The sequence below is a fragment of the Hipposideros armiger genome, unplaced genomic scaffold (genome assembly GCF_001890085.2).
Source record: "Hipposideros armiger isolate ML-2016 unplaced genomic scaffold, ASM189008v1 scaffold_957, whole genome shotgun sequence".
Taxonomy (NCBI): Eukaryota; Metazoa; Chordata; class Mammalia; order Chiroptera; family Hipposideridae; genus Hipposideros; species Hipposideros armiger.
In genome coordinates this window covers 383,088-399,522 of record NW_017732307.1, presented here as the reverse complement: position 1 = coordinate 399,522, position 16,435 = coordinate 383,088, and the positions used below count along the sequence as shown (strand labels likewise).

General features: G+C 36.6%; 1 protein-coding gene across 1 annotated transcript in view; it reads right to left on the bottom strand.

The window, feature by feature from the left end:
• Positions 1–16,435, bottom strand: part of LAMA2 (laminin subunit alpha 2) — a gene marked incomplete at its 5' end in the record, with an annotated part of 435,223 nt that overhangs the window by 159,380 nt on the left and 259,408 nt on the right. The window contains one exon of the mRNA XM_019630849.1: positions 1,048–1,172. Coding sequence (XP_019486394.1) covers positions 1,048–1,172 — 125 coding nt within the window. The remainder of the gene's footprint in view (positions 1–1,047; positions 1,173–16,435) is intronic.

Sequence of the window (16,435 nt, the reverse complement as noted above, 5' to 3'; positions counted from 1 at the left end):
TATATATATATATATATATATAGTGATAGAAGGAGAAATGACCCTAGATGGTGAACACACAATGCAATATATATACAATATATTACAGAATTGGACACTTGAAACCTATATAATTTTACTAACCAATGTCACCCCAACAAATTTAATAAAAATTTAAAAAAACAAAATACTGAGTCAGCACCCGTGGAATGATCTCTTCATTTGAGTTGCTGTGGGGGTCTTATATACTCAAGATACAGTGTCCAGGATTCTAATTCTGCACAAAGTGTCCTACCTTCTTTTCAACAGCAACTTCTTAGAGAAAAACTGCCCTTCCATGTAGAGACTGAAGTCTATTAATCATTAGCAGAAAGCATAGATAGCCTTAGCAAAAAGGTAAGTGAAAACATCTAGGGGCTTTCATTGATATATACTCGTAAATCAATGCAGAATGTTCCAAAAGCACTGAAATAAATGATTTCAGCTTTTGTTTCCCCTCATGGCTGTGTTTCCATGGTATCAAGCCCAGACCATCTTAACAGAAAGGGGGCTGTGATTCTGGAAGATACTTATTTGGGGGCATAGCAATCAATAAGTCACCTTGCTTTAACTGTACCATTTTTCAATTATTTTCTTAACCATTCTTTACCAACCATGAATTAAACACACAAAATGTATAGAAATAGCAACAAATGTGATATAATACGCACCCAAACAATCCTTTATAGCTGAATTTATGACATAACTATATATATGCGAACACTAGACCTTTATAAAAATAAATAAAATTCTGTACATTTGTACTTATATTATGTATTTCATAAACACATCTTATGTTAACATTTATATTTTAATTAACAAATATTATTTACTTGGCACAGGTTTTAAAGAAAAAATGAGCCAGCGAGTATTGTGTGCTGGCTGTTGTCATGTTTTTATATTGTTAAAAAATCTCTATCTTAAATTGAGATTTTTGTCTACATGGAAAATGCAGCCAAATCTGAAAGCCCATGTGCTACACAGATGGTGTAGCTGATTGGAAAACATGGTAATATTTGTCAGTCTTACTTGTTGCTGGAAGAAATCAGGGGGCAAGCACATTGCTGACAGTCACTTGGCAATCCCTTGACAATTCCGTAGTACCCGAGAGCGCATCTTTCACAGTAGTCACCAGCAGTGTTATGCTGGCAATTCTGTAAACAGAAAGAGAGGGGTTTGTTTTTAATTTAATGGGATTTTATTTATAGTGGAATTTATCATCCAACTCCGTACCTATGAGTGTGCATGTTCACAAGAGCATGCATACACACACACGCACACACACACACACATACACATACACATACACACACACACACACACACACACACACACCAGTGACAAAGAACTCAGTTCTTGATATACATATTTTTAAAGAAGCGCTTTCATTTGAGAAACTAGCAATGGGCTGTTGTAGCTATACTGACAATAAGAGTTTCTGTTCTTTTTCCCATGCAATCTCTGTATAAAATCGTTTCTTACTCTAATCTTCGGAATAAACCTTACAAATCTCTAAAATTTATTATATCATCTGGCCATTTATGTTTCTTCTTTACAACATGCTAGGAAAGTACTGAAAATCCTGGGACTGTGGTGCATGTCCGCCAATGGGATTTCTGAAACCAAACCAAGGTGGAAAGCACACATTTCTTAAGAGGCAATGGAAAAAAGAAAGAAAAAAAGGTCAACCTAGTTAGCACATTAAAAATGTTATCCATCTGATTTTTGCCAAATGTTAATGGTTCTTATAGCTAGAGAGGACCCAATCTGAGACCAAGAATCTCAGGTCAATATTTTTTCATGCTTGCATAATAAGGGGCACTGGGTAATATGATTTAAGACATTTACATAAGGAAATTAGAATAGTTTCAGAATAGTGTGTAAACAGCTTTGAAATTAAAATTCTCATAAAGTAGAAATGTATTTAACACAAAGCCATCATTTATGCAATAAGGACTTAGGAAGAGCTACATGTCAGGCACTGAGGCAGGTACTGAGAGAAATCAATGAGGTAAAAAAATAAAATAACATCATACCCTATTAGAACTTGTTTCGACTTTGGGAAAATTAAAACAAAAAATGGCAAAAATGAAACATGGTAGCAAGAATGCAATATTGACTCTTGTTTAGTGGAAATGTGACTTGACTTTGGAAGCTGAGAAAAAGAAGAAAATACATGGAATTTGGAGTTGGATTTTAGCTTGATTTTATAAGACATGATTCAGGGTGGTCATAGAGTAACTTTTTATAAGCAATATCAAAAAAAAAGTTGGGAAGCAAAAACAAAGTCAGTAACAGAATAGATGCATAGATTAGTAAACTAGTCTCCTGATCAATTCTGCTGGAGACACAGAGACACCTGTAGACTCTACAGGAACTTGGACCACAACCCACGTTCCAAGCTCCTTGCTTAATTCAGTCCATCAAGAAGCACATATTTATTTTTCATGTGTCTTCTAATGGCCAGACAATGTTTGCTATGGTATGCATGGTCATTCATGAAAAACAGTAACTGAAGCAACTTTTTCTACAGACATTGCCATTGGAATTTAATTTTTTTTTAGAACTTATTTTGAATCTTTTTGAGGGTTTGTGCCATTCCCTGGGGTGAAACCATGACATTCATTACCACAGTGAATTTGAGACCAGTGATTTTTATTTGTTTGTTTATTTTTACATTTTTTGGTGATAAATTTGAAAATATATTGTCACAGATTTACTTTATAGCTTAATGTGAAATAGATCCAGTTTTTCAGTGTGATAGGATTAAATCTCAAATATTCCCAATTCTCCACCTTACTCTCGGCAGATGACAGCCCCTATTATCAGAGAAAAGGAAATCCACATTTGGGTGCTCCTTCAGCTTCCTGCCAAAGGACTCACCATCTTGCCTGCATTATTTTCCATCCCTTTAACATTCCTGTTCACAGGAAGTGTTTTTCTTTTTCTATCCTTTGTCAAAAGCTATTCTCTTCCTAAATTCTGGTTTCCTCGCCCTCTCACCTCCCCATTTTCTCCAGCATCTGGATTTTCTACATCTCTACTGGCTCATGCACATTGAAATTTAAAGTCGGTCAAGACTTTCCTATATTAAAATATCTCTGGGGTCTCAAGTCCCTTCATAACTTCCATTTCATTGTTGATAAACTTTTTTAAAACAATATTTACATTCCTGGTCTCTGCTTCTTCACCTCCCATTCAGCCTTTAAACAGCCTTCCGATGTCACCACTGGAACACAATTCCAGGCTCATGCATCAAATCTTTGTTGCTAAATCAAAATTTATTGACAACATCAGCCCTCCTGATATAAGAATTTTCAGCAGCAGCTATTTCTGGCCACTCTTTCATTGAAATTTTCTCTTCCTATGGTTTTGTTAGTAGTACAGTCTATTGATTTTTCTCCTATTTATGGTTTCTCTTTCTTATCCTCCTTCATGGACTCTTCCCTTTCTGTTTAGTGAGATTGGTGTCCTTGATTTTAAACTTGGCTCTCATCACTTTTTCCCCTATATATTCTACCCTGGTGATTTCATGCATTACTGTAACTTCAGCTATCATCTATGTGTTCAAAACTATACATTTTGTGTATTCTGCCTGGATATCTCTAATGATTTCCAGGCTCACATTTCCAATTGCTTCTTGGATAGCTCTTATTACAGAACACAAAAGCACCTTGAAGTTGAAATGTCAAATAGTATGCTCCTCTCTTTAAAACTTATAAAGATTTCTGCATTCCCCATTTCATTTGGGGTCACTTGTCACCTACTCAATTCCTCAGGCAAGCACTCTAAAGACCTCTCTCATCAATCTAAAGATGTCTCTCACACATTCCATGATTCTATTACTCTGTTTCTTTACTTCCTTGTTGCTACTGCTTTTAATCTGGTCACCCTTCATCTACCTTATTAGAACAGCTTATTAGCTAAAAAGTCCTGCTTCCAAATACTCTTATCCAGTGATTTCCCCACACTGCAATCAAAGTGATCATCCTAAAAACCACAGCAAACCTTGCCCTTCTCTTGCTTGAAAGCTTCCACTAGTCCCCCATTGCCTTCAAGACAAATAACAAGCTCTTTAGCATGGCAAGGAAGACCTTTGTAATCTGGCCTCTACTCCCCTCTCCAGCCTTACCTCTAGCTACTGCAAACTTTGCACACTATGCTGTATGATACCATCTGAAATTCTCAAACTATGCAGTGTTCTTTTCTACCTCTAGGACTTTCAATATGCAAACCCTTGATCTGAAATGTTTTTTCTCCCTCTTCAGCTCTTACTGTAAATGTTACTTTCTCTGATAAACATTCCCTGATGCCCTAAGTTTGAGCTAAATGTTCCTTCGTGTATCTCAACACAGTGACTGAAATAGGGTAGGCATCCAATGACTATTTTGACTGAATGAATGAATGTACTTTCCAGAAAGTATAGATGAAACTGGTCAGGTTTCTTAAGATTAAAAAAGCCAAGTTTCAAGTCTAATGACTTGAACAGAAATGTGGTTAGCAGGGCATGATGATCTGTCATATTTTGATATTGATTTAAGTACTGTAATCCTCTCTTATTCAGCCATCCAAAGGAATCACCATATTTTAGCAATAAAATAGACATTCCATATTTAACAATAGCATAGGGAGAAATAATGGTTCAAAGATAAGTATCTATGAATTCCAGCCTCAAGTCATTCAACAAGGTGTCAAATGATGAGTAAGCATTAACTGTGGACTGTTTTAAGAACATGTTTTATAGTTATAGAAATGAACACGTACCAAAAAATACAGGAGATCTTGAACAATAATTATTAGCATTTTGCTTTTGTAACAAAACTCACTGCATAATTATTTTATGTAATTTAATTACCATTATATCTGAATCAAAGCACTCAAAGATAATGTTAATCATTACTAGAAACACAGAGATTCAAAAATATGGTTTGCTTCTCTCATACCTACAACTCTATATAATATCCTTACAGAGGAAACAAATATTTTTACCTTCTCTGGACAGTCAATTTTTCAAAGGGCTGCTGACATACTAAACTTGGTTAACTGAATCAAATGTTCTGTTATATTGACAAACACAACACATAAATCATGATGCTATTTTTGAAACTTTTTGACATAGGCCTTTCATAGGACTTTTCTATCTGCTTTAAAATAGTGGACATAATATTTCTCATAATATTTCTCTTGTATAGAAATTAATCTTTAGAAAACTTTCTATAGTTTAGATGCCTAATGAGAAGTTTAATTATGTTCTCAAGAGTGTTATGTGCTAATATCTTTTCAATAATAGATTGGAATATATGATATTTGTATTTTTTTGCACATGGGAAAACTGGAAGCATATATGGCGTCTACTAAATTAAATGAATATAATATTAACAATATTTTGTTTCTTAAGTGTAATGTGAGAAGTTACTTAACCTGCTTTCCTTATAGAGATACCTCCACACTTTCCTTGGCATATTATTAAATGCATTGATTCTTAAAAGACAGCTGTTTTCATCTTTTATAACAATAAGCTATGAAGTTTTTCGTGTGCTGAATGAAAATGTTTCATTCCAATTTTCAGTCAGTGATCCAAGTTCTGTCTTCTGAAGCTATGCCAATTAAGTCTAATTCCCATTTCCCAGGAAAAGTCCTCAAATATCTAAAGAATGCCGTTACTTCCTAAATCTTTTTTTGAAGCTAAATATCTTTTTTAATTTTAATTTTAATTTTAATTTTTTTTAATTGGGGAATCGGGGAAGGGGAACAGACAAGTTGCTGTCCATTTGTTCCTCAGTCTAGTTGTGGAGAACGTTGCTTCACTGGCCCATGTTGGTATTATCATTGCGCCCTTCTTGGCTGAGGTGGATCGGTTGCCAGCCATTGGAAGGCCACTCACGGTGGCTCTTGGCAGCTCACGCTGGCTGCCGGCCACCCATGGTAGCTTATGGCAGCCCACTGCAGCTCCATTGCAGCTTATGCCATCACCAGTGAATCACAGCAGCCCAGCTCCAGGTTGGGCTGTTGTTCACCATCTTAACTGTAGAGGGTGCAGTGTCCCTGGCCCATGTGGGATCCTAACCAGCGGCCCTGCTGCTCAGAGCTCGCGCTCCCAAGCCAACTCTTAACCAATAAGCCACTCAGCCAGCCCTAAAAATCTTTTTTCAAAGCTAAACATTTAACAATCCTGGTTGGGCCGGCCGAGGGGCGCGAAGGTTAAGAACTGGTGTGGGACGCCAGGGGGCCCCGGTTTGGATCCCACATATGAGGGCCAGTGACACTGCCCACTACAGCTAAGATGTGAACAACAGCTCAACCTGGAGCTGGGCTGCTGTGAGTCGCCTGCGATGGCGTAGGCTGCAGCCCCTGCTGCAGCGGGTTGCCATGGGCCACTGTGTGTAGCCAACAGCCAGCATGAGCGGCCAGCAGCTGCAGTGAGTGGCTGTCCAGAAGCCGGCGACTGATCTGCCTCACCCGGGAAGAGCACAATGATGGTGCCAACTTGGGCCAGTGAAGCAACGTCCTCCACAACTAGACTGAAGAACAAAAAGGACAGCGACTTGTCTGTTCCCCTTCTCCCAATTCCCCAGCGCTGTTCCCATCCCCCCAATTCCCCAATAAAAATCTTTAAAAACAAAAACAAAAACAAACAAACAAAAAAACAATTCTGGTTACTCAAGATTTCTCATAAAGATCTACTCTTAATAAATGAAGATAGCTTAGGGGAAAAAAATCTCTTTTCCAGGAAGCTAAAGATAGGAATTATGAAAAAAAGCAACGGAGGCCTTTGGTGGGTGCTGGACAGAATATGAATTTAGAAGCTACAGTTATTGAGTCTTAGGTCTCCTTCCTTACTCAGTGTCTTTCAAATGACTTGCAAAATAAAAACTTACTTTGGCAAAAATTAAAACAATTAAAAAATTAAAAAGGATTGTCTCTACCTGTGATTTGTAAATATATCGAATGTACTTCCTTCCTTGATCTGGATTTTGTACAAATGAATCTGTGGTCAGGTAAGAACTTCTATTTCACCGAAATGGCTATTATGTGTCATTTCTTTTGTTCTTTCCCTTAAACACTAGACTATAAGCTCCTACAGGACAAGGCCCATGCATTCCTCATCTTTATATTTCCCGCACCTATCACAATGCATGAATATTGGAAATACTTACTAACAAATGCCTCAAGAATGAATAGACAAGTGAACCTACCTACATTTAAAACATTTTCTATTAATTTCATCTTGTTAATTGTAGCTCATAGTTCCACACTTCAGGCTGTTTTTGATTCTTGACAACCATCCAACACATCAGGTACCACTTCCAGTTGTTGTTTTTTTGTTGTTGTTTTTTTTAAGATTTTTTATTGGGGAATTGGGGGAAGGGGAACAGACAAGTTGCTGTCGTTTTGTTCTTCAGTCTAGTTGTGGAGGACGTTGCTTCACTGTCCCAAGTTGGCACCATCGTTGCGCTCTTCCCGGGCGAGGCACATCAGTCGCCGGCTTCTGAACAGCCGCTCACTGTGGCTGCTTGCCGCTCATGCTGGCTGCTAGCTACACACGGTAGCCCATGGCAACCCACTGCCACAGGGGCTGCAGCCTACGCCGTCGCCCGTGACTCACAGCAGCCCAGCTCCAGGTTGAGCTGTTGTTCAGCATCTTAGCTGTAGAGGGCAGTGTCACTGGCCCTCATATGTGGGATCCGAACCGGGGCCCTCTGGCGTCCCAAGCCAGTTCTTAACCATCGCGCCCCTTGGCCGGCCCACCACTTCCAGTTTTATGCCATCTGAATATTTGATAGATCTCATCCAAATGACTGATAAAGATTTTGAACATGACAGGGTAAAACACAAATCCTATGCCTCATAATTGGGGACATCTCTAGAGTTTATTCTAGGTCACATCATTCAGAAACTTCTACATCCATTAAACCTGTTAACTGATTGCCATCTGGCCCATATTTTCAAACTTTTTGAGATGATATCATGAAATATTCTGTCCCTGCCTATTTAAACACACCAGTCTGAATTATAGATCTGACCTTTACTGGCTTATGACTTGAGCAAATTATTTAATTTCTTTCAGCATCAGTTCATTAGCTGTAAAAGAAGGAACAATCCTGCTTACCTCATAAACTTATTGTAAGAATAACTGGGAAAAATCTAGAGTGGTCAGCATTGGCCCTGGAACATACATAGGTTTGGACACCTGGTAGCTGTCATTATTTTTGCTGAATTTGAGATAGGATGTATCGCACTTTCTGATGAATTTGATATTGTAATGGTATTCAGGAAACTTAGGTCTCAGATTATATATATATATATATATACATATATATATGTATATATATATACATATATATATATATATAAAATTAACCCTAGCAATTAGTTTGATATGTTTTATTTTGAGTGAACATATTTTGATTCCTAATGAGCACTGTTTATTTTTTCTACACTTGGTAGATGTTGGTTAAGTAAGTAATCCTTAAATTTCACTGGAGATCAAAATCAATCTGTTTCTTATATTTTACTTTCCTTTATAAAACCTGGAATGACATTTCACTTCTTTCCATCCTGTGACAAATTTCACAATTTTATAGTTTTTCAAATATTTTTCATACATGGCTTTTAATCACTTTTGAATATTCTATCAGTACTTTAGAATATTAGTCACCTGAGACTTTAAAATCAAACTTATTTAATTAGCTAAGAATGCGTTCACTCTTTCTCACAAACTGTAGGTAGCATTTAGATTTGAAACCTGATTCTAATACATTTTAGCCAAGACTCTGTAGGTTACCTACAATAAATTTTCTTAGCATTAATTTTCAGCATTGTAATAAAATGCTAATAATCCCTATTTTGATAAGGTTGTTAGAAAGATTAAATAAGATAAGTTTTATAAAACACCTTAAATACAGGATATTCTAGTGATGAGTCTGTTTACTGAAGACAGAGCTAATTGCTTAACTACAGATACTGATGGTTTCTAACAGACGACAGGGCACATCAATAATGGAGATTTATTTTTTTCTTTTCATTTTAAAATAAGAGTTGTGCTAGAGCAAAAATATATTTTACAAACTATTTCGTCTTCAGAAAATTATTTGAGCTTGTTAAGACTTCAATAGGCCCATGTAAAATATAGGAGAAATAATACTGACCATGGGAGTGTAGTGATGATTAAATGAGATTATATATGAGTATGTGTATAGATAGATAGATATAAATGTGCATGTTATATATAAATTCTGAAAATCTATCTATCTATCTATCTATCTATCTATCTATCTATCTATCTATCATCTATCTATCTATATCCTGGCTTGGGGTTCAATATCATGTGGATTTTACTCTTCTATTGGGTTGTCAGAAAAGTCATGACGTACGTTGTCTATGTTTTTCAAAGGTCACTTATTTATATAAAGAACAAAGATCAATCAATGATACATTGCCCGTTTTGTTTGATAACCTTTTGCCATCTTTCAGTGAGCTTCATAATTCCTCATTCATAGAAAGACCTGTCTTTATTTGTGAAAAACTGAACAAGGTGCTGATTTACAGCCTCATCTGAATTGAACGTCATACCATGCAAAGAGTTTTGGAGAGCGCAAAACAAGTGGAAGACTGACAGTGCAAGGTGAGGAGAGTATGGTGGGTGTGGCAACACATCCCATCCAAGCTCCAGTAATTTTTGACAGGTGATCAAACATGTGTGGTCTCGCGTTGTCACGATGGAACACAACTCTCTTACAATTAACAAGCTCTGGACATTTCTGGATGATGGATTCATTCAAACTGTCCAGTTGCCGACAGTATACATTCGAATTGATTGTTTGGTTCCTTGGTAGGAGCTCGAAAAACATGACACCTTTAAAATCCCACAACACTGAGAGCATAACCTTCCTCTGATGAATGTCTGCTTTCCATGTAGTTTGAGGTGAATCATCACATCGGGACCAAGACCATTTGTGCACCACATTGTTGTACACAGTCCACTTGTCATCACCAGTTATCAGTGGCTTCAAAACAGGATTGTTTCCTCACATGTAATGAGCATATTGCAGATGTTTATATGCGACATCAAATGAACTTTGAGTTCATGCGAAATCCAAATATCAAGCTTGCTTATGTATCCCAGCTTCTTCAGGTGGTCGTGAACACTTGGATGATGGATGTTCAATGTTTCTGCAATCTCTCGTGTTGTGTAATGTGGGTTTGACTCAATCAATGCCTTTATTTTGTCATCATCAACCTCGGTGGGCCTCCCTGACCGAGGAGCGTCGTTGAGATAAAAACCACCAGCATGGAATTTCGTGAACGATCATTAGCTCTGACAATGTTGTAGAGCATTTTCATCATAAACTTTATGCAACTTTTCACAAGCTTGACGTGTGTTCTTCCCTTTATGGAAGTAAAACAGTAAAATATGGCAAACATGCACAGTTTGGTCTTCCATCTTCAAGTTGTTGTAAAATCTCCAAAACTCAACAAAATCGCTCAATTTGTTTTTAGAATGAAGCTAGAATTGTTATCTGTCAAATGACATAGCAATAACATAGATGTGAATGATTCTAGTACTTCCAAAAATGAACTAGTGCCATCTGTTGCAAACATGTTCATGACATTTCTGACAACTCAATATTTTGAAAAAAACAAAAAACAAACCCCCCCACAAAACAAACAAAAACAAACAAACAAACAAACAAACAAACAAAAACTTTTCCTTATGGGGCAACAGTCACTGAACTATTATAGCAACATGCCTATGTGTAGGATTTATTAATGTCTATAATAAAGCAACAGCCCTCTTGTAAGTGTCATTAATTTTGAAGAGAATAGTTACAAAGTGATGTGGGTTTTATTTATTTAGCAGATGAAATGCTTAGCCTGTAAAGTTTTCTGTAGTTTTGTTTCTTCTCTACCCCATATTTTTTTTAAAAAAAAAGGTATACAGAAAAAGAAAAAGAGATAAGTGAGATCTAGTATAGTGCTAGAGATCACAATTGTTTTTACATGTTTTGATTAATTACCATCTGATTGGTTCTTAGACCATAAGTGGTGGATAATATGTATGGTAATTATCATCTTTATCATCATCATCATCATTGCTATCACTTCTATGGAGCTTAACATGTGTTAAGTATGTCATTGAACCCTTATGAAAACTGTATGAGTAAATACTATTATTATCATCATTTAATAAATGAGAAAACTAGGACCCTGATGAGGTTATATAAACTGACTATGCTCTCACAGTCCACAAGGGATGAAGCCAGCATTTGAATCAATGCGTCTGTCCCCAGAGTCATCTTTATCACCACTGTACCAATGTAGAGGTCATTCTACTGTGTAATGGATAGGATAGTAAACTTGGATCCATACTACACATAGAAAAGAATTAGTATGCTCCAGTTCCCTCAGTTCAGAGTAATAATAGCTATTTCCTATTTGCCTCATGAGGCTGTTTCAAAGATGAACAAAGCTGCTTAAATTTGAAAGTTGTAAGTTGCCTAAAGCAACATATAATAATTTAGAGAACAATTTATACTAGCTGTGCATGTTTGATGCACACATGTATTTATTTTTCACTTCATCTAGGGATAGCTCAGAAAATAGGCCTGTATTTATTTATTTATTTATTTATTTATTAGCTGAGCTATCCTGCCGCCTGTTGGCAGCTCAGCTCGGGCCAGGAATCAAACTGGTGACCCTGTTGCTCAGAGCTCGCACTCTTGAGCGAGCTCTTAACCAACTGAGCCACTCGGCCGCCCCTCTAGGCCTGTATTTATGATTCTTAAGGCACAAAAATAGCTATAATGGCCAACTTATCCAAAGAGGAGAGTATAAAGACAACTTTTATCCTAAAAAAATTAAACTATATCCTTTATGAATGCTTTTAAATTAATCATCAGAAGCAAACACAACTCTCTTAAAAATACCAGTAAAGATTGCATAAGAAAAATAAATGCATTTAATTCTCACTTAAGAATATATAAATTAACCCTCTCACCTGAAATTATCTATTTTATTTTATCATCCAGCCAACTGGTGAAAGAATACTACACTGAAACTAAGTAGTAATTATTTGAGGAATTCAGGGATGGTTAAAGCTAGTCAGTTATTCATCTAGTCTATATTAACATTCATCATTCCATTCAAGGGAAAAAGATATATATGATCACATCTTAAGTGCATCTTCATCTCCACTCCACTCCTCACAAAATAAGCACATGATAATTTTAACATCCTACTTGATTAAAAAAAAGATATCTTTAAGAAGCCAGGAATAAAAAGAAGTTTTCTTAACATGATAAGAAATATTTATCTTAAAGCAACCACTAACATCATACTTTGTTTGTGGTGATAAATTTGAGGCATTCACATTAAAATCAGGAGTAAGATAGGAAGTGACTACCCTCCTATTTACCATTTTCTGGAAGACTTAATCAATGCAAAAATATGAAATTATTATATTAGAGATAGTTTCTGGCAAGGAAAAACACAGTTATGATTATTTGCAAATAATGTTATAAATAAAAAAATTAAAGAATTAATTAAGAAAATCTAGAACTAAATAATAATAATAATAATAATTGGCTATCAAATATATGTAAAAAATATATTCTGTTAATGTTTATCAGTAATGAGCAGTTAATAAATATATTGAAACAACAACAAAAATATAATGTTCACCACTGAAATGAAAATATAAGATACATCGAAACAAATTTAATATAAGAAATGCATAACCTATATAAATAATATTAAAATTGCTTACTGTGAATCATAAAACATTTGAATAGAGAAGAGTATCATGCTCCTGGTTTAAGGACAATAATTGAATAATATAAAGATAACAACTCTTTACACATAGGTTTACTGTAATTCCAATAAAAATTCTAGCAACATTTTTTTTTGGTGTAAAGATTGAAAAAGTAAATCAAAATGTCATCTGGGAGAATATATAATTACATCCCATTAAGAAAATTAGAAAAAGAAAAGTAATAAGGGGCCTTGCTTTACCAAACATTATATAAACAGTATAAAATGAAGGTTATCAGAACACTATAATAAGAAGTAAAAGGTAAGTACAAAAGAATAGATGATCCTTTAAACACCATATTTATCCATATTAATATGGATAAAACAAATTTGTATATATTCAGATATCATGTTTAAGGAGAAAAGAAGTATTAATAAATGTTTCTTTAAAGTAATATATATTTGAATAAAGATTATCTCCCCACAACATAATACATTCTAGAAAAATTAAAGAGTTGGATCTAAAATTTAATCATAGATATAATGGTAAATAATGTCAGTGTAAGTATTGAAAGCCATGTGCTTGGACGAGATTACCATGAGAAGCAAATTGCTCTAGGGACTGATCCTGGGAATACTAGCATGTGGATTTTGAGTAAGGAGGAACAGCAAAGAAGAATGAGAAGTAACAGTCATATAATTTGAAAATTCCTAAAATATCGTGTGTAGGGAAGCAAACTGAACAAAAAGTTTGAAGAAGAATGGCTGCTTCAGAGCAGCAAATGCTGCTGATAGATCAAGTAAGATGAAGACGGATAGTTGAACACTCATCATTGGTTTTGGGATAGTGGTGGAGGTAAAGACCTGATTTTAGTAGTTCAAAAGAGAATGGTAGGAGAGAAACTGTAGACAGAATATAAATAACTCTTCACCATACGGAAAAAGGAATGGAGTGGTAAAATTTAAGAGGAAAAGTAGGAGTCAAGAGAGTTTTTTTTTTTTTTAAAGATTTCATTGGGGAATTGGGGAAGGGAAACAGATAAGTTGCTGTCCTTTTGTTCTTCAGTCTAGTTGTGGAGGACGTCGCTTCACTGGCCCATGTTGGTATTATCATTACGCTCTTCCCTGGTGAGGCAGTCGGTCGCTGGCGATTGGACGGCTGCTCACGGAAGCTCACAGCAGTTCTCGCTGGCTGCCGGCCGCTCACGGTAGCTTACAGCAGCCCACTGCAGCCCTGCTGCAGCCCCACTGCAGGCCACTGCAGCCTATGCCATCGCTGGCAACTCATGGCAGCCCAGCTCCAGGTTGAGCTGTTGTTCACCATCTTAGCTGTAGAGGGTGCAGCGTCACTGGCCCATGTGGGAACCGAACTGGTGGCCCTGCTGCTCAGAGCTCACGCTTCCAAACCAACTCTTAACCAACTGAGCCACTCGGCTGGCCCTGTTTGTTTGTCTTTTAAAGATAGGAGTGGAACCAAAAAGTGATGATGCAGAAGGGAGGGGAGAACAGGTATGGGCAGAGTGATGTGCTTGAGTGGGAGAGAAGGCTGAGATCTAAGAGCATAATTGGCAGATTTGATCTTTCCTAAAAGTAAGAACAGTTTGTCCAAAGTAATGGAAGAGTCAGAGTAACAGCATAGGTGCAGAAAGGTGGGTGCATGTGGTACTGAGATCTCTTGTTAGTTTTCTTCTGATTGCTTCCCCTTTCTCAGTGCAACAGAAAGCAAGGCCATTGACTGAGATTAAGAATGGAAAGGGGTTTGGGCTTGAAGAAGGAGGGGAAGGTGTGAAATAATCATGAGAAATGTGGGAGAGGAAATGGACTAGAGAAAAGTCGCATGATTGCAGACCAGCACAAAGGGTCCGTTTGAAGTTAGTGACAATGAATTTATGGTGAGACTACACAGCACAGTTGTCTATTTTTCAACAGCCACATTCAGCTTAGAAAGCACAGGTGTGGTGGAGTAGGATTTAACCAGTGTTGGAATTGACTGAGTAAAAATAAGTAATGGATTGATAAGGGAAATACATGTTAAACCAGTGATATAATGTAGGGTGAGACTATTTAGCTGGTTAAGAAAATGAGGTCATGAGAAAGATAAAAACAGATAAAAAGGTGTGAGCATCAATGACAAGACTGAAAGTGCTGAAGTACTGAGAATAAGTAAACAGGAGAGAGAAGGGATGGTGGTCAAAGAAGAGGATGATCGCTGACCTGGAGATTACAGAGACTGCAGTTACAGGTATCGAATGACAAGTTTTAGATAGGATCATGGAGTGGGGACAAGAAACTAAGAATTAAGGGTATGAAAGAGTTAATTTTATGGACCTTAAAATCACCAAGAATTATGATAAGGAGTAGTGGTGGAGAGAATGGCAATGATACAGAGGAAAACATCTTCGAGGAATGAGGTAAGTGACCTGAGGGTCGGTAGATGACTTCAGCAAGCAGGCGCAGCAGGCACATAGATGAAGGCATGCGATTCAGAGCTGGTTTGTTATGGAGAAAAAAAGGAGGATGATGTGAAAGTGGCAATGGGCAGTAAGGACACTTGTCCCGCCTGCAGGCTCTGACGAACAAAGCGTGTGAGAGAAAACATGGCTACCACTTGAGTGCACTGCACGGGGAGCAGTGTCCTGGGAAAGCAAAATGAAGACAACATTAAGGGAAGAGGGAGATTATGGGGGGAGTTTGCTGATGTGTGAGCATGAGTCCCACTGGCTTGATGGAAGGGTTTCAGAAGATGAGGAGAGGTGGGAGATGGATTCAGCGAAGAGATGTGCAGAGCTGTGTGGGGATTCGAGTCTGGGAGACTAACTGGTGACACAGGAAACCTAAAGTGTCACAACTGCATTATTTATATTGGAATAATTTACAGACTATAAAAGTTAGAAATTCAAAATAATAAAAACTATCCATGTCTTGAGAATATTAGGCCACTAATAAAATGTATCTTCCCCTGATCTATTTTTCTTTTCATCTTGCAATAAAAATCTGAGAGCAAACAGAAAATTGTTAGCAAAGCTTGACATATATAAAAATCAAGAGTTACATCTTCATTTGGATTTATTATGTAAATGTTCCAAGGCGGGATAGCTATGGTAGAGCAGGCTGTTAGCAGGAACATTGAAAAATACAAAACAAACTAATTAAAAAGAGTGGCTGAAATTTTAAGGGAAATGGTTAAATTATAGGATATCTTATCAAAGCTTGTAAAGATATTACAAAATATCCAGCAACATAATATGCTTATAATATGTACATTTAAAACTATGCAGAGCATAAAACTGCACCTATGGTATTATATAAATCACATTTATAAAACACATGCATAAAATTGGTGGGGAAATGCCTAAAATATTCAATGTTTATCTTAAGTTGAAGTTTGGATGACTTTCATTTTTTTCTTAATACATCTCTATAATCTCCAAATTTCTTTAAAAAGCTTATTTTTGTTCATAATCAGAAAAAAACCTTCATGTGATTTTTACATAATTAGTTGTGTCCTCAGGTGTTGTTAAGATGCTGTTAATATTCTATTTCTTGACATGAGCAGTGGTTTTCCCAACTAGCATTTTTTTTTAAAGATTTTTATTGGGGAATTGGGGGGATGGGAACAGCGCTGGGGAATTGGGGGAAGGGGAACAGACAAGTTGCTGTCGTTTTG